Source organism: Nesoenas mayeri (genome assembly GCF_963082525.1).
Source record: "Nesoenas mayeri genome assembly, chromosome: 24".
Classification (NCBI taxonomy): Eukaryota; Metazoa; Chordata; class Aves; order Columbiformes; family Columbidae; genus Nesoenas; species Nesoenas mayeri.
Window position 1 is genome coordinate 469,100 of NC_137546.1, and position 18,276 is coordinate 487,375.

The window sequence follows — 18,276 nt, forward strand, 5'->3', positions numbered from 1 at the left end:
AGCGGGCGTGGGAGTAAGAGAGGGTACAGGGACCTGTGTCCCGGGGGGGGCATGCACTGCCCCCGGACAACACCGGAGCTCCGCCCCTGGGCACTGGAGCTCCGCCCCCGAGCAGCACCGCAGCTCCGCCCCCGTTGCCGGTCTCGGGGGCGTGGCGAGCCGCTACCCGCCAATGGGGCGGCGCGGGAGGCGTGTCCCGGGGTGGGCGTGTCCAGGCGTGCCGCTGCCGCAGCGCCGTTGCGGGTGGGGCGCCGGTGCCGCCATGTCGGAGCCGGGGGCCGAGGGCCCGGGCCCGGGCCCGGCCGCCATCCAGGTCTCCAGGTACGGCCCCGCCGCGCCGCCCGCTGCCATGGCGGAGCGGAGGGGAGCGCAGGCGGGCTGGGGGGGCCGCGGGCGGGCGCTGCGGCCGGGACCCGCCTGCAACGGGGATGCTACCGGCGGTGCCACCTGCGCCGTTGCGGTCACCGGCAGCGCCGCCTGCACCGACACTCCACCGGCACCAGCAACGCTGCCTGCGCTGGTCGCGCTGCCCGCAGCAGCATCGCTGCCTGCACCGGGCGCAGCGCCGTGCCGGTGAGCGGGCGGGGCGCGCCCAGTTCCCCTGCCTTTTCCCGCACGGCCGCCTTGCCGGAGCGCGGCTCCCCTCTGGGCCGGCGCACTGCCCTCGCCCCATCGCCGCCGCGCCTCGCCTTGCGTCCTCCGGTCGGGTATTTGCCGCTCCGGTAGAAGCTGCCGCCGGGGCGCGCGGTGGCACGTGCCGCTCGGTGGCCGTTCGCCGCCGTGGGCGGGCAGGTGCGGTCCCGCCGGCCGCCCCGCAGGGCAGCGGTGCCGCCTCCCACCCCCGGCCGTAGTCTGGGCGGCTTCCCCCGCCGCCCGCAGGAAGCCGCACGCCGGCAGTGCCGGTGACGTTGCCGGCACCACCGCGGGGAAATGGCCCAGCAGCTCATCCGGTAGGGCCATAGCGGTGCCCCCGGTGGGCTGCACCGGGACCCGGCCGGGGCTGCGGCGGGGGGTGCAAGCTCCTATGTCCCTCTCCCGGCAGGATCATGCGCCCTGACGATGCCAACGTTGCGGGGAACGTCCATGGAGGAACCATCCTGAAGATGATAGAGGAGGCGGGAGCCATCATCAGCACCCGCCACTGCAACTCCCAGGCCGGGGTGAGTAGGTGTCAGAGTGCCTGCCAGGCTCTGGCTCGGCCGCTCTGCAGCCCCCCCGCCGTGCCCTGAGGGTCTGCAGGAAGCAGGGGGTCCCCGGGCCCACATGGGCCTCCCCCGTCACCCCCCCCCCCACCAGAACCATGTGCTCCTGTGCGCATACTGCAGACTGCTGCCAGAGCGTCCCGCTGGAACGGTGGTTCGTTACCAGAAACTTTATTATGCTGCTGTTAACTCCTGCAAAGGGCGAGCCAGAGGCGGCCCTGGCGCCAGTTACAGGCGGGGAAGGAAGTGCGGTTTTCGGCAGATAAGGCGGAAGTTGAAGTGCCGGAGCCACGCGCGGCATGGGCCAGCCCTGGGGAGATCCTGCGTGGTGTCCCGCGGTCCTGTGCGGCGTGGCCGCGGCTGCTACCCTCACTGTCTCGCTGTCCCCAGGAGCCCTGCGTGGCCGCGCTGGCGCGGGTGGAGCGGACGGACTTCCTGTCCCCAGTGTGCATCGGCGAGGTGGCCAATGTCAGCGCCGAGATCACCTACACCTCCCGGCACTCCGTGGAGGTCCAGGTCAACGTCATGTCCGAAAACATTTTAACAGGTGGGTGGCCACAAGTAGCTCTGTCCCAAAACTCCAGCAGTAACGGTGACATGGCGGTGACCGCACGCTCTGCCCGCTGGAGCCGGCAGCGTCGGGCAAGGGGAGATCTTTCCTTTCCCTGGGAGTGCTGGGAGTGGCGGGGTGGGGAGGCCAAACAGGCTCCCCGGGGATTACGGCTCCGTTGATTGTTTTTAGCAAAGAAGAGAAAAGCCTGCCCTTAGCTCCTCCTGCCTAATTTGCTGCCTGTGGCTGCTGTCAGCCTGAAAAGGGCCCTTTTCCTGCCGTTGCTGTGGCAACCAGCTCCTTGCCAGATTGCCTTGCCGAAAGTGCATTGTCACATCCGCTGGCAGCCGGAGCCGGAGCGCGGCGGGAGCCAGCGGGAAGGGGCTGCTGTGCCGGCAGCACCGCCAGCACACGGCCGGCCCTGGGCCGCAGCCGTGCCGTCGGCACAGTCACCCTCGGTCCCACTCTCCTTCAGGGGCCAAGAAGGTGACGAACAAGGCGACGCTGTGGTACGTGCCACTGTCCCTGAAGAACGTGAACAAGGTCCTCGAGGTTCCCCCTATCCAGGTAGGTCGGCTCACATTGCTCCCCACATAGCAGAGCTCACCTCCTCCAGGTGCCGACGCGGCCCTGTCGGCACACCCGGCTGTGCTGGTGGCTTTGCCGACCCCAGTGTCCCCGGCCTTTCCTTCCAGTATGCGAGAAAGGAGCAGGAGGACGAGGGGAGGAAGCGTTATGAGGAGCAAAAGCTGGATCGGCTGGAAACTAAGCAGAGAAACGGTGACGTGATCTTCCCCGTCATCAACCCAGGTAACGCGGATGGTGTGTGCCCCACGGGAATGTCACAGCAGTGCTGGGAGGCCAGACTTGTCCCCGGGGCAGCTCTGGATGTCTCTGGGCACCCGTGGCTGCGAGCGTGTGCTCCTAAACTCTGCGGTGGGTTTGGGGAGAGGATTTTGGAGCTGTGGTGGCACCTGTGGTCCCTGCTGGGCTGGCAGGTGCGGTTCGTGCTCTCCCTGGGGGATCTCTGGGGATCCCGTTCCTACCGAAAGCGTTGCCCCGGCTTCGGGAAACGTGGTGGCAGCGCTGCTGGTGAGCCGAAGGGTTGAGTAGCCGGTGGCCTCCAGGACCAGCCGCGTCCGCGGGCAGAGGCGGGAGGTGGTGCATGGGGACTGCTGCGGGGCTGCTGCGGGATCAAAGTTGTTCAAATGCTTTTTTCCCCTCTGTTCTCCCTGCTCACAGACAGGCAGACGAAAGGTAAGGCCCTGGGCGCTGCCACGTGGGTGTCCCCCCGAGGAGGCGATGCCGGGCGCTCAGGGGCTCGGCTGGTTTTCCCTGCACCGAGCACCTTTGGCATCTCTGGCCAAATGGAAAGCGCGGCTGTCCCCAGGGCGGTTCCTCTGCTGGCCGCCAGAGGGCGCGCTTTCTGCCGCCTGGATTTAGTGGCGAGATCTCACCAGCGAGTGCCAGGGCTGGCGGCCGTGGGGCCGGGGGGACAGTGTGCGCCTTGGGGGACGCTGCAAAGCGTCAGGTCAAGGGGTTTGGCTGCGGCTGGTGGAGGGAGCGCGTGCGGTCCGTCTAGTTCACTCCCCTTTGCTTTCAGGCTTTTAAAGCTTTAACAGACGCAGCAAGCTGAGCTGGAATGAGATTTATGGGTGGGCACTGGAGGGAGGTGGCAGCCCATCAGCCTCTGCTCTCGGGACTTCTCGAGGCCAATTTAAACGCTGGTTTGAACGTAGTCCAGCTTTGCACAGGCCGGCCGCACAGTTCCGTGTTTCAGACGGGGGCGTGCGGTGGGGTACGGTGCTGGCCGAGCAGCTCTGAGATGTGCTTTGCTGTTTTTCACCCAGAGCCGCACACCGTGGGCTACAGCCAGTCCAGCCTGATCCACCTGGTGGGGCCGTCGGACTGCACGCTGCTGGGCTTCGTGCACGGAGGTGAGCGGGGCCGCTGCGCTCCTCCCCGTGGCGGGAGCGCCCTCTGAGAGCACCTCGTGTATCTCGGTGGTTTTGGGGTGCAGGCTCTGCCTCTAAAGGTGTGCAGGCCCCTTCCCACCATCTGCATGGCTTGGCATCGCTTCAGCTGAGACAATAAAGAAGCTGCTTCTTTTTCTATGCTTAAAAAAGACCCCCAAAACTGACATACTTGGAACCGTAAATCCTGCAGTTTTGTAATCATCACTTAAATTGCAAATCCCAGATTACAAGCACCCGGAGTACAGGCACTGCAGTTTGCTGGAGGGATCTCCTCTTGGCCGCAGTGCCCGTGCCGGGCGGGCAGGGCAGACGCCTGCGCCGTGATCCCGGGGACAGGCACGTTCACCAAGGGCTGGGACAACGCTGGATGCTGTTGGTCATCTGTGTCCTTGAAAGGAAAGAAACCAAAACAAACCAACAATGTGGCTCAGAGCTCTGCCCAAGCTGGAGGTTTGTGGGACTGATCTTGCCCTCCAAGGCTGAGTTTTGCTCAGAGACATTTAGAAGAGCCAGAGCTGGCCTAAGTCTTAAGCCCAGGTCTGTGAGGATGTCTCCCTGACGGTGCTCTGCACAGGAGTCTCTGTGCTGGTACCAGCGGTTTCCTGCGGGTGGGATTCGGTCTCCAGTCCAGCGCCTGGTGCAGCTTTGGCGGTGCAAAGGCTTTACCCGTCTGTGTGGCGTTTCCACAGATCTCATCCTCTGCCTCCCTCCGCAGGCGTCACCATGAAGCTCATGGACGAGGTCGCTGGGATCGTGGCCGCGCGCCACTGCAAGACCAACATTGTCACCGCCTCCGTGGACGCCATCAACTTTCACGAGAAAATCAAAAAAGGTAGCGGGGGTGGCAGCGGGCACTTGGCTCTGCGCGGCGCCGCGTCCCGGCCCCCCTGGCTGCACGCTCGGGATGTGCCGGCAGAGCAATTTGGTCCCTGTTAGACTTTTCCTGTGCTGAGCAGCTCTGCTTAAGATGTGGCTTAAGCATAAAAGATGCGGGACCCCTTGCTCCCTTCCTCTGGGCAGAAGCGGGGGCCCCAGCTCAACGGCCCCTCTCGGCTCCGCAGGCAGCGTCATCACCATTTCGGGGCGCATGACCTTCACGAGCAATAAATCCATGGAAATCGAAGTCTTTGTGGACGCCGACCCGTTCGTGGACGAGCCCCGGGAGCGGTACCGCGCTGTCAGCGCCTTCTTCACCTACGTCTCCCTGAGCAAGGAGGGGAAGCCCCTGCCCGTCCCGCAGCTGCTGGTAAGAGCTCCCAGCCCTGCTGCTGCTCCTCCTGGGGCACACGCAACCAGGTATTCGTCCAACAGATTCTCCTCCCTCCAGTTATTTGGCAGGAAAATATGAGCACGAATGAGGCTTTCCAGAGCAGGCGTCGGGGTTGTTTTTTGAGATTTCTTGTTTGAAAACTGCTGATGTGGGCACTGGGGTTTCTCGTTGCTCGCGCTGGGGACGGGCTGCGCGCAGGCTCTGCCGTTTCCCCCCCTGCCCACGCTGAGACACACAGGAGGGGACGCGCAGTGGCCCGTGTCCCCCGCTGCATCCCCGCCTCAGCCCTCCTGTCTGCTCCCAGGGCTCTGCTGGTGCAGTGCCGCTGGCTGGAGGCTGTTCCGTATTAATATTTTATCCTGTGCAGGCCCCTCCTGCTCTCTGCTTTTGTGCGTGCCCGAGTATTTTGTGATGAGCTGTCAAAACACGCGTTTCACGCAGCGCAGGCTTCGCTTTGCTTCCCGTTCGGGGAGGCGCGCACGCCGGCAGCACGCGGCGGGCAGAGCCGCGCGCCCGCAGCTGACCGCGGTGCTTTTGCTTTCTTTGTGTCACTGGCAGACGGAGACGGAGGATGAGAAGCGGCGCTTCGAGGAGGGGAAGGGCCGGTACCTCCAGACGAAAGCCAAGCGGCAGGCGCAGGTGCAGCAGGCTGCCCGGCAGTGACCCGCCCCGCCAGACGTCCAGGTTCCCGTCAGCGTCGTGTCCGGCCTCGCGCCTCCGCCCGCCCCCGCTGCCGCCAGAGCCGCGGCCGCTTCGCTGCCCGTCCGTTTAACGCCGTAGACCTTGTGCTTTAGGTGGCTTAAGCGCCCAGAAGCCTCCAGGGCAGCCCCGGCCGCTCGCTCCTCGCCCCGTGAGCCCCGTTTTCCGTCCCGCCGGTGAAGCTCCTGTCGCGCGGGAGCCGGGCAGCGCGTGGTGGCACGAGGGGCGCGCAAGGCCGCGTGTTTGTGATGCTGTGTTAAAGTCGCCGGTATGTCCTCAGACCGCACACCAAAGCTCACGTACGGCACTGGCGGCGGGGCGCGCCCCGGACCGTACTGAATGTCTTGGACCATCTCGTTGACATCTCTAGGTAGTTTCTTTGTGCACATCTAAGTTATTATATTCAAGGAATCCTGTGGCATAATTAAAGTCTGTTGTCGTTGGCTGGAAATGGCTGTAGCTTTTTCTTTATTCTCTCTCCCAAGCAGCAGCAGTTCTGGTCTGGAGCTTTAGGGCTGGAGCACGAGTGTGATGGGGCCTGGGGGGCTCGGCTGGGGACCGGGAGCTGAGCGCAGACCCGAACCCCGAGCCGCCTGGACGGAGCTCGGAGCCGCCGGGGACCACCCGCCCGGCCCGGCCCGGCCCCGCCCCGCTCCCGGCCCCGCCCCCGCCCCCGCTCCCAGCCCCGCCCCCCTCCGGCCCCGCCCGCGGCCGCTGCGCCTGCGCGCCGCAAGTCTCGCGAGAGCGGCGCCGCCGGGGCCGCTGCGCCTGCGTGGGGCGGGGCTCTCGCGAGAGCCGCCCGGCCGTTTCCCCGGCGACGCGGGCGGGGCGGGCGCCGCCATGATGGCGGCGGCTCCGCGGCGGGCCCGGCTGGGCCGGGAGGCGCGCGCCAGCCTGGGCGCGTTCCTGCTGGGCGCGTCGGTGGCGGCGCTGCCGGTGGCGCTGGGCTCCGCGCCCGCGCTGCTGGCCGCCCCGGGCCTGCGCGGCCGCCTGGCGCTGGCGCTGCACCTGGCGGGCGTCAACGCGGCGCTGCTGCTGCTGTACCCGCGGCCGCTCTACAAGGTGCGGGGCGGCCCGGGGGCGCGGGGCGGGGGCGGCCCGGGGCGGGCGGGGGACGCCGGGCCCGCTGGGAGGCTCCGGCGGGCCGCGGCAGCGTTTTCTCCCCGCTCTGGCCGCAGATCGCCGTCCGCGCCGGCTTCCTGGGCTTCGCGTTCGGCTGCGGGCTGCTGCTCAGCGCCGGCCGCTCCGCCTGGCGCCACTTCGGCTGGTGAGGGACGGGCGGAGGGACGGGCGGAGGGACAGAGGGACGGACGGGCGGGCGGACGGAGGGATGGAGGGGCGGAGGGACAGAGGGATGGACGGGCGGGCGGACGGAGGGACGGAGGGGCGGAGGGACGGAGGGACGGAGGGACGGACGGGCGGGCGGACGGAGGGATGGAGGGACGGAGGAACGGAGGGACGGAGGGACGGGCGGGCGGAGGGACGGAGGGACAGAGGGTCGGAGGGACAGAGGGACGAACGGACGGACGGACGGGCGGGCGGGCGGGGGCGCAGCCCGCTCAGCGCGGCTCCCGCCCGCAGGTACATGTGCTCCCTCTCCCTTTTCCACTACTCGGAGTACCTGGTGACCGCCATCAACAACCCGCGCAGCCTCTCGCTGGACTCCTTCCTGCTCAACCACAGCTTCGAGTACAACCTGGCCGCGCTCTCCTCCTGGGTGGAGTTCACGCTGGAGAAGCTCCTGTTCCCAGGTCGGCGGCCCGGCCCCTCGCTGCCGCCCGCCGGCTCTGCCCGGGCACACCGGCCGTAGCAGAGCGCCAGCGACCCGACCGAGCCGCGGCGGGGCCGCGCTCCCACGCCGCCGTAACCGCCCTGTGCTCAAAGCCTCTTGGTTTTGGTCTGGGGGGGCGGGGGCAGTGCCCCCTTGATGCTGTAGAGCCGGCGCTGCTGCGGATGTACGGACTCCGCACCGGGGGCGGCTCCGTGGCAGGGGACGCTATTTATGTATTTCGGTGGTGGGGCGGCGGGGCAGGGAGCACTGGCTGTGTTTCACACCCTGTTGCGCTTTGAGATGGGGGGAAGGCTCACCCAGGCGGGCCTGATGTGTGAAACCTGTCGTGATGCGTCCTCGTTCTCTTGCAGAGCTGAAGCAGATCACCTGGCTGAGCACCGTGGGGCTGCTGATGGTGATCTTTGGGGACTGCCTGCGGAAGGCGGCCATGCTCACGGCGGGCTCCAACTTCAACCACATCGTTCAGAACGAGAAGTCGGATACTCATACTTTGGTGACAAGTGGGGTGTACGGGTGGTTCCGGCACCCGTCTTACGTGGGATGGTTTTACTGGAGTATTGGAACGCAGGTACCGTATATAACGCGCTCAGATGCTTTTGTCGTATACCCCGTATCTTTCTTACCGCTGCCACACACCCGTCCCATGATGCGAACCGGGGCCCTGGCCGGGGCAGCCGGCTGTGGTTGAGCTGTAGCTCAGCGCTGCCTCTGTTGTGCTCTTCCCGTGCTTGGCGTTTGGGTTTGTTTCTCTGAGAGGGACTGTGGAGGCTGCACGTGGGGCGCTGTGGCCACGCACGGGCTCTAGAGCTGGGCCCGCAGAAGCCAGCCCGTGGGCCTGGTCCCTCACAAGCTGATTTATCTCTGGAATGAAATTCCACAGCAGGCGCTGGGATCTTTTCTTTTCTTTGCAGAGTGCTTAGATCTCATGGCAAACTTAACGCAGGGCAATTAGCCCGTGGGGGCGGGTGGCCGCGGTGTCTGGGAGGAAGGGGACGCTGACGGCCGCGTCTGCCCGCAGGTGTTACTGTGCAACCCCATCTGCGTGGTGGGCTACGCGCTGGCGTCCTGGCGCTTCTTCAGGGAGCGGATCGAGGAGGAGGAGATCACGCTCATTCACTTCTTTGGAGAAGAGTACCTGGAGTACAAACGGAAGGTGCCGTCAGGTCTCCCTTTTATTAAAGGAGTCAAAGTGGAACTGTAACGCGGGAGAGGAGCGGACTGGCTGAGGACCGCGGGGCTCTGGGCGCCGCGGGGCTCCTGGAGTAGCTCCTCGGGACTTCCCGGCTGCCCCGGAGGAGCTGGCGGAGGGGGCAGAGCTGGGCAGCTGCCAGGTCACTAGCAGATCAGAAGCTCCTTTATCCCTCTTGAGATAAGTCCTTTGTTGCACATTCAGGGATCTTCCAGATAACTTTGCCTGTAGTGACCCTAAAGAGAACTGAACTCTCCTACCTGCAGAAGCTGAATCATACCGAAGCGCCTCCGGACCGGTTCTCCGGAGAACAGGAAGGGCGCGGGTCAGCGGGTTGTTCCTGTGGCATGATTTGGTTTTAAAGCTTTTTCACCTTGCGAGCCAGTCTCGTGGCTTTAATCTCTTCAGGCCCACTCTGGGAGCTGGTGCGCGGCCCTCCAGCTCCGCTGCTCAGGTTCTCCCTGGCACTGCTGGCCACCGGGAGCCCTTTCCGCTCGCCTCGTGCTGCTGGGCCGCGAGCGCCTCCGACACGCGGCAGGAGAGCGAGCCCGCTCCCTCCCCCGGCTGCCAGCGCCCGAGGTGCCGCTCCAGCCGCTGCCTTCCCGCGCTGACCCCGCCACCTCTGTTCCCTCTTCCAAATCACGCTGCTTCCTACCCCGCCAGTCCCGCTCCGTCCTGCAGAGATCCCAGGGGCCCGGGCTGGGACAGAACCGCGCCTGCCGCGCGCTTGAGGTCCTTGCCCACCTTGTTGGGCAAGACCTGGGATGTCGGCACGACTGGGAGGTGCTGCTGGGGAAACTCCCCAAGCGGGACAAAAGTTTGGCTAGCTAATGCTATTCTAAACGTTACCATTTTGGAAATGGTTCCTACTCGAGCTTTGTGGTATAACTTACTCTGTTGTTATATACCAAAGAGGTGCACTGTTTTCTTGAGTTTTACGTTATTCTTCCTCGCTGGAACGGAGACAAACGGCTCGTCAGCTCACGCTTGGGGACCGCGCTGTTCCCTGGGGCCCGGGCTGCAGTACGGCTCAGGAAAGGGGCACTGAGGGAAATTGCTTTGGGTTAGTTTTTTCTTTTATAAAAAACAAGAAAAGATATTGCCAACTTCTGTCTGGTGGTTATTTGGGGATCCGCTGAGGGGCTGGTGACGTCCCTGGATCTGGAATCCTCGCGGTGGGTTTCCAGAAGGCGCGTCGGAGCCGCCGGGACGGGCGGGTTCTCCATCTCCCAGCGGATGCACGGGGCTTCCTCCGCCAGGTTCGCGTTGTGTTCCCCAGCGTGCTCTGCACACAGCGCCAGCCCGACACCTGCGCTGCTGCTTTGTCTTGTGCTGGTGGTGTTTGTAGCTCGGAGGCGCTGTGACCTGCTGCTGTAGCCAGCGTGCCCCGGGCGAGTTAACTTTGAACGTTTTTTGTAGCTTTTTTCTGCTGTGAACTCCAAGCATCCTTTGGAACAAACAGACAACGTGGGTGTCACTTGGCTTTGATGTGAGCTGAGGGCGGAAACGGATCTTTTTCTCCAGCTGTTCTTTGCAGTGAATGCACCTCGCGGCTGGTCTGCGGGAGCGCGGCAGCGCTGGATCGCGCCCGAGAGAGGGAGAGACTCCCGAGCCAGCCGCTCAGAGCCCTCCTGGTGCTTCTGACACCGACAGCCCCTCTTAACCCCGTCCTTCCGCCCGTCCTGCGCCTCAAGCTCCACAGGCGCAGGGCGGGCGCTGATTCTGTCCAGAGCTGCAGAGCCAAGCGGACACGTACACTCGCAGCCTTTTATTTCACTTGTAACACACGAGAGGGAGAGCGCAAGGACAAGTGTTTTTCCAGACTAACGAAGTGACCCTAGGGCGGCGTTCCGCGCGCAGCAGGGCCCTGTGCCGGGCGGTTTTCCGGCCCTCGCTCGCGGCGCAGCGCGGTCGACAGCCGGGACGTGGCTCTGGGCACCGGGCGGCTCCGCGCTCTCGGGCTCTACGGCACCGGCTCTTTCCGGGCGCTGCTCCCGGCCCCGCTTCCCTGCTGGCCCCCGCAGCAGGCTGTGCTTTCCGGGGAGGGGTCTCCGGGCTCACAGCGCTCCCCAGGGCCGGCCGGAGCCCCCGCTCTGCTGCTGGACGGGGCGTCCCTGGGGAGGGGGAGGCACCTCGGTGGGCGCAGCTGGGGAGGGCGCAGGGGGAACTCGGCTCTGGCTGCTCGCCATCTCCTACCTCGGCGCCGCTTCGCTGCCATCGCAGATCTTGAGCAGCATCTGCGCCTGTTCCTCCTTGGGCTCCCGCGGCTCCTGCAGCCTGCCGGGGGTGTGAGCCGGGGCCGGCCCTCCCAGCCCCAGCAGCCCCCCCGCGCCCCTCACCTGGGCTCCAGCCGCTCCTTCACCTTGGCGATGGAGCGGACGTAGGGCGCGATCTGCTTGGTGATGGTGGTCAGGCAGCTGTTCTCCTGCCGCAGCTGCAGCAGGTCGTGGAGCTGGGCTGGGGGCGAGGGGACGGGCTGTGGCCACGGCTGCTGGGCTGGCACGGGGGGCTCGGGGATGGGGGTCGTCGGTACCTTCGTAGATCTCCTGTTCGTTTGCCACCCGCTGGTACGTCTCCTCCCAGACCTGGAAGATGGAGAGGGAGCCGGGCAGCGCGCTGCGGCACAGCGCGGAGGGACCCTGCGCCGCGGAGGGACCCTGCTCTGCTGGATGCACCTCCTCGAAGACGCTGCGCATCATCTCCACGGCGGAGTAGTGAGCGGCGATCTGCACGTCCATCTGCAGCGACTTCTGCAGGATCTCGCTCATGATCTCCGTCTTGATGAGCGAGTGGTGCTTGGTGAGGTCGCGGTGCAGCTCCTGCACCTGGTCCTTCAGGCCCTGGATCTCCGTCTGCAGCATCTGCGGGGCAGGGGCAGCGCCGCCACGTGAGCAGCACCGTCCCGTCCCCCCGTCCCATCCTGACCCGCGCTCCCTACCCGGTAGGTGTTCTCGTAGTTGCGGCAGTGCTCGGCGAAGGGGGTCTCGCGCCCCTCAGCCAGCAGGACCTTGGTGCTGATGTACCGGTGCATTGTTGGCTTCCGCACCATGGGGCTGGTGGACATTTTATCGCCGACGGGGGGGCAGCCGGGCACCATGAGGGTCTTGGAGCATTGGCCGCCGGGGAGCCTGCGTGGAGACGGCGACAGCGATGTGCTGTGGGCGAGCCGCGGCAGGGACGCGGTGCTGGGGGCCCCGCTGCCGGCTCAGCCCCCGGCCCCTCGCCCTGGGCTGCCTGGGGACGCGCCAGCCCCCCTTGTCCCTTCCCACGCCCGAGCACGCGGGGTCACTCGAAGGCACCTTATGCCGCCCCGAAAGTCACGTTTCCACGGACGGCTCTCCCGACGCCCACAGCTTTGTGACTGGCCGCGGTGGGGACAAGGCAGGAGCCGAGCTCGGCGCGTTTCCAGAGGGAAGGATGCGGCCGGCTCCCTCACCGCCGGCATCTCCCGGCCCCTTGGCGGGTGCCGCTGCCCCCGTGTCTCGCCCTGTCCCGCAGTCTCCCCGTCCTGCCCCACCGCCCTCGGTCCTACCGTGCAGCGCCGCGCTCCCCTGCCCGCGCCGGCAGCCCCAGGAGCTCAGCCCCGCGGTGCTGAGCCCGGCCGGGGGTGAGGAGCGGTCCCCATGGGCGGCAGCGCCTGTTTGTCCTCTCCTGCCGGGAGCGCCTGGCAGGGCCAGCACCACCGTGACATCAATGGGCCTAAATATATCCCGGGCGAGGAACGGCCCGGCACTTCCCTGAAATTCTGATAAAAATAGTGGCGGGCGAAGGGGCTGCGGCGCCGCGGGCGCGCGGGCGAGCGGGAGCCGGTGCCAGAGCCCGGGGAGCGAGGTCGGGCTGGGGGGAGCGGGGTGCAGGCTCGCCGGGCACCCCACCGCCCGCCCCCCCAGCGCCGCTTCCCAGAAGTGTCACTTGAAGCCCGTGCCTGTCGTCCGCCAGCGCAGCTGTGCCCGCGCCGGCCCCGCCGCGCCGAGGGGACACGCTCAAGGGCAGCAGCAGGGCGAGCTCGGCACGGTGGGATGCCAAGGGGGACGTGCGGCACGGTGTGCGGCACAGGACACAGGGACATGCGTGACAGGATGCGCCCCAGCCCTGGGTGCCATCCCAGCACCTCACATGTTTGCGCTGGCGATGCCGGGGCCGATGCCGCCGGCGCTGCCCACCACGGAGCGGCGGGGGCTGAGCATCAGCAGGGGCTCCAGGCAGCGGGCGAACTCTGCCCGGTACTCGCTGTTGATCTGGGGGCGAAACGGGGGCGAGCGCGGTGGGGCCGGGGCAGAGCCGGCAGCCGGGGCCGCCCGCGGGCGCCGTGGGCGGGGGCTCAGCTCTACCTTGCTGGTCTGTGCCGGCCGCAGGCGGTGCGGCAGCTTCACGATCCGCTGCAGCCGCTCCATCAGTTGCTGAAAAGCAGCGGCGAGGTGCAGTGAGGGGCGACCGGCACCGCGGCGGCTGCACCAGCCGCCCCCCAGCGCCAGCACCACTCACGTAGCCCAGGTCCAGGAACTCGGCTTTGTTGGCGGAGCTCAGGAAGGCTGAGCAGGTCACCAGGTGCACCTGTGTGTGCGGAGCTGTCACCGCGGTGCCCCCGGGGCCGCGGCAGCCCGGCCCCTGCCCAGAGCCCACCTGCAGGGTGGGCAGCAGGGAGGCCAGGTGGGCGAGCTGCTCCTTGAACGCCTTCTCCTTCTCCTCGTGCTGGCTGCAGCGGAGCGGGACGGGGCTCAGCCTCGGCCCCAGGGCAGCCCGCGCCCGGGGGGGGACGCCCCTGGGAGGGCGCTCGGCCCGCGGCCCCTCACCTCTGCACAGCTTTCAGGAGCGTCTTCTTCCTCTCGGAGAGCTGCTCCTGCAAATGGCACAGCCCCCCCGTGTCCTGCGGCCGCCCCGGTCCCCTCCTGCCACCCCAGCTCTGCCGTGCCCACCCAGCGGGCACCCGTGGGCGCAGAGCACGGTGACCCCGACCTGCATGCGGCCGAAGAGGGAGTTGATGGCCGCCTCCTCCTCGCTGGCACTGTTGCGCACCTCCTCGATCATGGCCTTGAGGAGGACGATGGCCTCGCGCGTGGAGGTCTGCAGCTCCTTCACGGCCTGCGGCAGGGGCAGCTGCAGCGCCGCGGGCAGCACCGCGACCCCCCAGCCCCCCAGCCCCTGCCCACCATCACCGCCTGGTCCAGCCGCTGGCAGCCCTGCATGTACGCCGTCTCGATGTCGATGCAGTGCGCCCGGCTCTCCCTGCGGGCACGGGCGTCAGGGCACGGGACGGGACGGGTGCGGGGCGGGTGCGGGGCCGGGGCTGCTCACCCCTGCATGTCCCTGAAGCAGTTGATGCAGAGCATGGACTTCTTCTCGGTGGAGAACATGATGTAGGGCTCCTCGTGCAGCGCTGCAAGGGACAGGGTGCTGGGCAGCGCAGCCCGGCACAGCCTGGCACGGCACAGCCTGGCGCGGCACAGCCCGGCGCAGCCTGGTGCAGCACAGCCCGGCGCAGGACTCACGGCATTTCTTGTGGATGTCCTTGGTGCGCTTGGAGAGGGAGACGATCTCATGGCGGGTGAACATCTTGGCGCGGTGGGTCTCCTCGCGGCATGGGGCGCAGAGGGGCTGCCCGCAGGTGTTGCAGAAGTACATGGTGTCCAGCTCCTGCGTGGGAGGGGGGCGGCTGGTGGCACACACGGGCGGGGGGTCCCCCGCCCGCGCCGTCTGTCCCGCTGCCCTCACCGCCTTGGCGCAGCAGCGGTCGCAGTTGGCGCACTGCACGTCCTCCTCGCCGTCGGCCGAGCTGTCCACCAGGAACTGCAGGAGCCGGTCCACGGGGGGCAGCCCTGTGCCCCCCCTCACCACGGAGGGGTGCCTGCAGGGATGGGCGTGGGGACACGGACAGGGATGGGGACACCCGCCAGGGCTGCGGGGCGGCACGCCCGGCCCTGTGCCCCCGGCACGGCGTCCCTCACCCGCAGAGCGGGCAGCACAAGCGGCCGTCGCTGGCGCGGCCCCGCAGGCAGCTGGCGCAGAAGTTGTGGTAGCAGTCGAGCAGGCAGGGGTGCTGGTAGGGCTCGTGGCACAGCAGGCACACCAGCGGGTGGCAGTTGGCCTTCTCCAGCTCCGAGCAGCTCCCCAGCGGGGAGAAGATGCCGCCAGCCATCTGCGGGGCAGAGCGGGACCCCCGTGCCACCGCGCAGCACCGCGCCCTGCGAGCTCCGTGGCCAGCGCGGGAAGGACGCGTCCCGCCGCCGGGGCCCAGGCGCTGCCTATTTTTAGGTGATGAGCAGCGCGGCACAAGGCTGCCCTGAGCGTGCCCCGGCACCCAGGATGGGGCGGCAGGGCCGGGTGGGGTGGTCCCTGGGGTGGGGTGTCCCCCAGAGCACGTGCATCCCCGGGGCGGGGTGTCACCCGGGGGCGCGGTGACCCCTGCAGCAGAGCGTCCCCCAGAACAGGGCTGGGGGTGTCCCAGGAATGGGTGGCCCCAGGAGGGAGCATCCCCCGAAGGCTTTACCTCTCCCCGTGTGCACGCCGGGGCTCCGCCGTGCCGCGCCGAGCTGTGCCGGGCCGCGCCGCTGCTGCTCCCTGCGCATCGGCTGCACTGGAGCCGACACCGAGGCGCCGGGCCCGGCCGCCCCCGTGACGCGGGGCCCCTGGCACTGCCGGGCAGCGGCCGCGGCCCAAAAATAGCCGGGTGTGCTCAGCAGGGCCAGCCCGCGGGTGTGGGGACACGGGCTGCGCGGACCCGGGCGCCCGTGGGGATGGGCGCAGGACGCGAGGGCGCAGCAGCCGGGGTGCAGGGGCGCCCCTGCGGGCAGTGACACGTGTGTCCCACGGGCAGCACAGCACCGCGGGGCGCAGGGGTGACCTCGCGGGGTGCGGGGGTGCGGGGTGCTCCCCAGGGCAGTGAGCGGGCGCCGGGACGCGCGCTCCCGCAGCTCCCGGGTGCGCCCCGCGCTGCTCAGCGGCCCCGAGCCCCCCGAGCCCCGCCCACTTCTCGCCGACCCCGCCCCAATCCCCGCCCCGGCCCGAAGCTCCGCCCAAATCCCCGCCCACAGCCCGAAACCCCGCCCTGCTTCCCCGGCCCCGCCCACCGCGCGCAGCCAGGCAGCACTTTGCGCTCGCGGAGCGGCAGAGGCGTGCGTGGGCGGGGCGGGGAGCCATCGACGCTCTCGTCGTTCGGCTATGTCAGGCAGCCCGGCGGCAGCGTGGGCGCGGGGTCGGCGCATGCGCCGTGGCCGCCCGAGGCTGTTCCGGCGCACGCGCGCGGCCGGCGCTCCCTTTCTGCCCGTTCCCCGCCGCCGCCATGGCGCCCGTGGTGAGTGCGCGGCCGGGACCGCGCCGGGCCGGCCCCGCGCCCCGCGCCCCCCGCCCCGCGCCGCCCCCCGGCTCGGCCGCTGCCGCCCGCGCCCCCGCCCGGGGCTGAGCCCGGCTCTGGGCCTCCTCCGGGCCCGGCCCGCCCCGCGCCGGCCATGCGGGGCCCTTCCCGCGCCCCGGCCCGGTCCCCGGCCCGGTCCCCGGCCCCTTCCGCTGCCCCGGCGCGGCCCCCTCGCTGCAGCCCGGGCCTGGGGCAGCCCCTCGCTGCGGCGCTGCCCGGCGCGGCCCTCACGCTCTCTCTCTCCCCGCTGCAGAAGAAGCCCGCAGCCAAAGGTGGCAAGAAGAAGAAGCAGGTGCTGAAGTTCACCCTGGACTGCACCCACCCCGTGGAGGACGGGATCATGGACGCCGCCAACTTCGTGAGTGGGGCCGGGCGGGCGGGGCGCCGGCTGCGGGCGAGCCCCGCTCCTGCTCCCGCGCGGCTGCGGACAAAGGCGCCCGGTGCCGCCGAGCCCGGCTGCCGGCGGCCGTTAAACACTTGGCAGTGCAAGCACAGACGTTTTCCCCGCGGGTGGACAGTGTCGCCCCCGTTCCCCGTGCGGGGAGCGTTCCGTTCGGCGGTGAGGAGCGAGGGCAGGCGGGCAGGTTTCAGCGCTCTGTGACCAGCCTCTTTTCATTCAAACTGTGCTCCCCTGCGGGTTCGAAGGGCAGGGCTGAGGTGGCCTCGGGGGGTCATAACCCAGCTGCCGCCTCCCCGGCTGTCCCTTCGGGAGGCAGGAAACGCGTCCCTGCCTCACTGGTCTGATGCTTTTGGGCTTGGCAGCCTCGCTGCCGCTGGTTGGGTCAGTCGTGGAAGGTGCTGGCAGGCTCGGAGCCTCGCGGCCTGCGGGAGGGCAGCTCTCCTCTGCCCCCCGACATAACAGCACTTCTGCCTTCCCAGCTCTAACAACAAGCCAAAGCGCCGGGCACGGCCGAGCCGCGAGGGCCCTGTCCGGCAGGAGCTGGCGGCCCCAGCTGAGCGGTGCCGTCCCTGTCTTGCAGGAGCAGTTCCTGCAGGAGCGGATCAAGGTGAACGGCAAAGCGGGAAACCTGGGCGGGGGTGTGGTGACCATCGAGAGGAGCAAGAGCAAGATCACCGTCACGTCGGAGGTCCCGTTCTCAAAGAGGTGAGGTGGCGGGGCAGCCCTGCGTCCCACTGGTGCAGGTCATGGCCATGAGGCCGCTCGGCGGTGGCGCCGGCCGCGGTGGCTCTTGGCAGGATCGCTGGCACAGGGGCAGCAGCCCAGCGGTCAGGCAGGCCTGGTGCTACAGGGGTGTCTTGGTGCAGGAGTCGTGCCAGGACTCTGGGTTAAACACAGGGTGGCGCTTGGTGCAGCAGCTGCCCGTGCCGGAACGATCTGTGAGAGGCGTGGATGTTCGTGCTGGGAGGGCGGGTGGGTAGGTGGCTGGGGGGCACAGCCAAAAGGATGCCCAGCACAGCAGGGTTTAGCAGCCGGTGCACAGCGGAGCTCTTTCACTGTGCATTGTGCCGCTGGATTCTCAGGGCTGCCGGTCCTTTGTGTGGCGGCGTTAAACGCGGTGTTTGCTGTGGCAGCAGTGGCACGGGGAGGCAGCCCCAGTCTAAAGCGCTGGGAACAGGAGCCGTGTGTGGGGTGCTGGGGCGGTGCCCCGCTCCGCGAGCACCCGCCTTACAGCTGAGGGGGTTATCGGTGCCGGTGCCGTACCCGGTGTGTCCCAGCAGCTCCTGCGGCCACCGGCAGCCGTTACCTGCCACCCTGGTGTGCTGACCCGGTGACGTGGAAATGTGTGTGGCCGCCACCTCAGGGGGGTAAGGGGGTCCCGGGAGCTGCTGATGTGATTCCCCTGGTGCGGCTTTGCCGGGACGCGCTGGTGGCTGCTGGAGGTGGGGACGGGGGACACGTTTGCCGCGAGCGCCGTGCGGGGGTTCGTGGGGCGGGAGGTGCTGCGGCAGATCCGGGGGTACAAAGCCGCTCTGGGCCCCCCTGTCCACAGGTACCTGAAGTACCTGACCAAGAAGTACCTGAAGAAGAACAACCTGCGGGACTGGCTGCGCGTGGTGGCCAACAGCAAGGAGAGCTACGAGCTGCGCTACTTCCAGATCAACCAGGATGAGGAGGAGGAGGAGGAGGAGGATTGAACCCCCCGCGGCCATTTTGTACAGTTTTGCTTTCCTGAAATAAACGGCGGGGAGAGTTGTTGATACCCCACGCTCCGCGGGCGGCGGCCGGGGCGCGGATTTGGGGCGGTTTGGGGCTTTTCGGGAGGACGGGGCCAGTGGCGAGGGGGC

At 68.2% G+C, this 18,276-nt stretch overlaps 3 protein-coding genes across 5 annotated transcripts; 2 read left to right on the forward strand and 1 right to left on the reverse strand.

The window, feature by feature from the left end:
• Positions 1 to 226: 226 nt before the first annotated feature.
• Positions 227 to 6,139, forward strand: ACOT7 (acyl-CoA thioesterase 7). The gene is made up of 9 exons (XM_080358999.1): positions 227 to 321; positions 1,043 to 1,160; positions 1,593 to 1,749; positions 2,228 to 2,319; positions 2,448 to 2,562; positions 3,603 to 3,689; positions 4,444 to 4,560; positions 4,790 to 4,974; positions 5,557 to 6,139. The coding sequence occupies exons 1-9, from the start codon at positions 263 to 265 to the stop codon at positions 5,659 to 5,661; spliced, it is 1,035 nt and encodes a 344-aa protein (XP_080215125.1). The 5' UTR covers positions 227 to 262; the 3' UTR covers positions 5,662 to 6,139.
• A 374-nt stretch (positions 6,140 to 6,513) lies between these two features.
• RPL22 (ribosomal protein L22) lies at positions 6,514 to 18,191 on the forward strand. 3 transcript variants are annotated; one of them, XM_080358593.1, is made up of 7 exons: positions 6,514 to 6,759; positions 6,876 to 6,964; positions 7,279 to 7,448; positions 7,840 to 8,057; positions 16,283 to 16,387; positions 17,010 to 17,134; positions 17,982 to 18,191. In XM_080358593.1, the coding sequence occupies exons 1-7, from the start codon at positions 6,538 to 6,540 to the stop codon at positions 18,124 to 18,126; spliced, it is 1,074 nt and encodes a 357-aa protein (XP_080214719.1). In that variant the 5' UTR covers positions 6,514 to 6,537; the 3' UTR covers positions 18,127 to 18,191. The 3 variants fall into 3 exon arrangements, with proteins under 3 accessions (XP_080214719.1, XP_080214717.1, XP_080214718.1); XM_080358591.1 differs by lacking the exons at positions 16,283 to 16,387; positions 17,010 to 17,134; positions 17,982 to 18,191 and adding an exon at positions 8,508 to 9,760; XM_080358592.1 differs by lacking the exons at positions 6,514 to 6,759; positions 6,876 to 6,964; positions 7,279 to 7,448; positions 7,840 to 8,057 and adding an exon at positions 15,916 to 15,969.
• On the reverse strand, positions 10,741 to 14,814 carry RNF207 (ring finger protein 207; the record flags this gene model as incomplete). The annotated part of the gene is made up of 16 exons (XM_080358986.1): positions 10,741 to 10,955; positions 11,018 to 11,135; positions 11,212 to 11,263; positions 11,354 to 11,539; positions 11,617 to 11,806; positions 12,795 to 12,916; positions 13,010 to 13,078; positions 13,164 to 13,232; positions 13,302 to 13,374; positions 13,472 to 13,518; positions 13,635 to 13,760; positions 13,829 to 13,904; positions 13,974 to 14,055; positions 14,168 to 14,312; positions 14,391 to 14,523; positions 14,624 to 14,814. 16 exons carry the CDS (start codon positions 14,812 to 14,814, stop codon positions 10,871 to 10,873), a joined length of 1,764 nt encoding a protein of 587 aa, XP_080215112.1. The 3' UTR covers positions 10,741 to 10,870.
• Positions 18,192 to 18,276: the final 85 nt, after the last annotated feature.

Excerpts from the sequence above, each read along its gene's own strand:
- ACOT7 (XM_080358999.1), top strand. The coding sequence starts at position 263 with ATGTCGGAGCCGGGGGCCGAGGGCCCGGGCCCGGGCCCGGCCGCCATC. Across the intron at positions 322-1,042 it reads GCCGCCATCCAGGTCTCCAG|GATCATGCGCCCTGACGATG; the intron begins GTACGGCCCCGC and ends CTCTCCCGGCAG. Across the intron at positions 3,690-4,443 it reads GCTGGGCTTCGTGCACGGAG|GCGTCACCATGAAGCTCATG; the intron begins GTGAGCGGGGCC and ends CTCCCTCCGCAG.
- RPL22 (XM_080358593.1), top strand. The coding sequence starts at position 6,538 with ATGATGGCGGCGGCTCCGCGGCGGGCCCGGCTGGGCCGGGAGGCGCGC. Across the intron at positions 6,760-6,875 it reads ACCCGCGGCCGCTCTACAAG|ATCGCCGTCCGCGCCGGCTT; the intron begins GTGCGGGGCGGC and ends CTCTGGCCGCAG. Across the intron at positions 16,388-17,009 it reads TCATGGACGCCGCCAACTTC|GAGCAGTTCCTGCAGGAGCG; the intron begins GTGAGTGGGGCC and ends CCTGTCTTGCAG.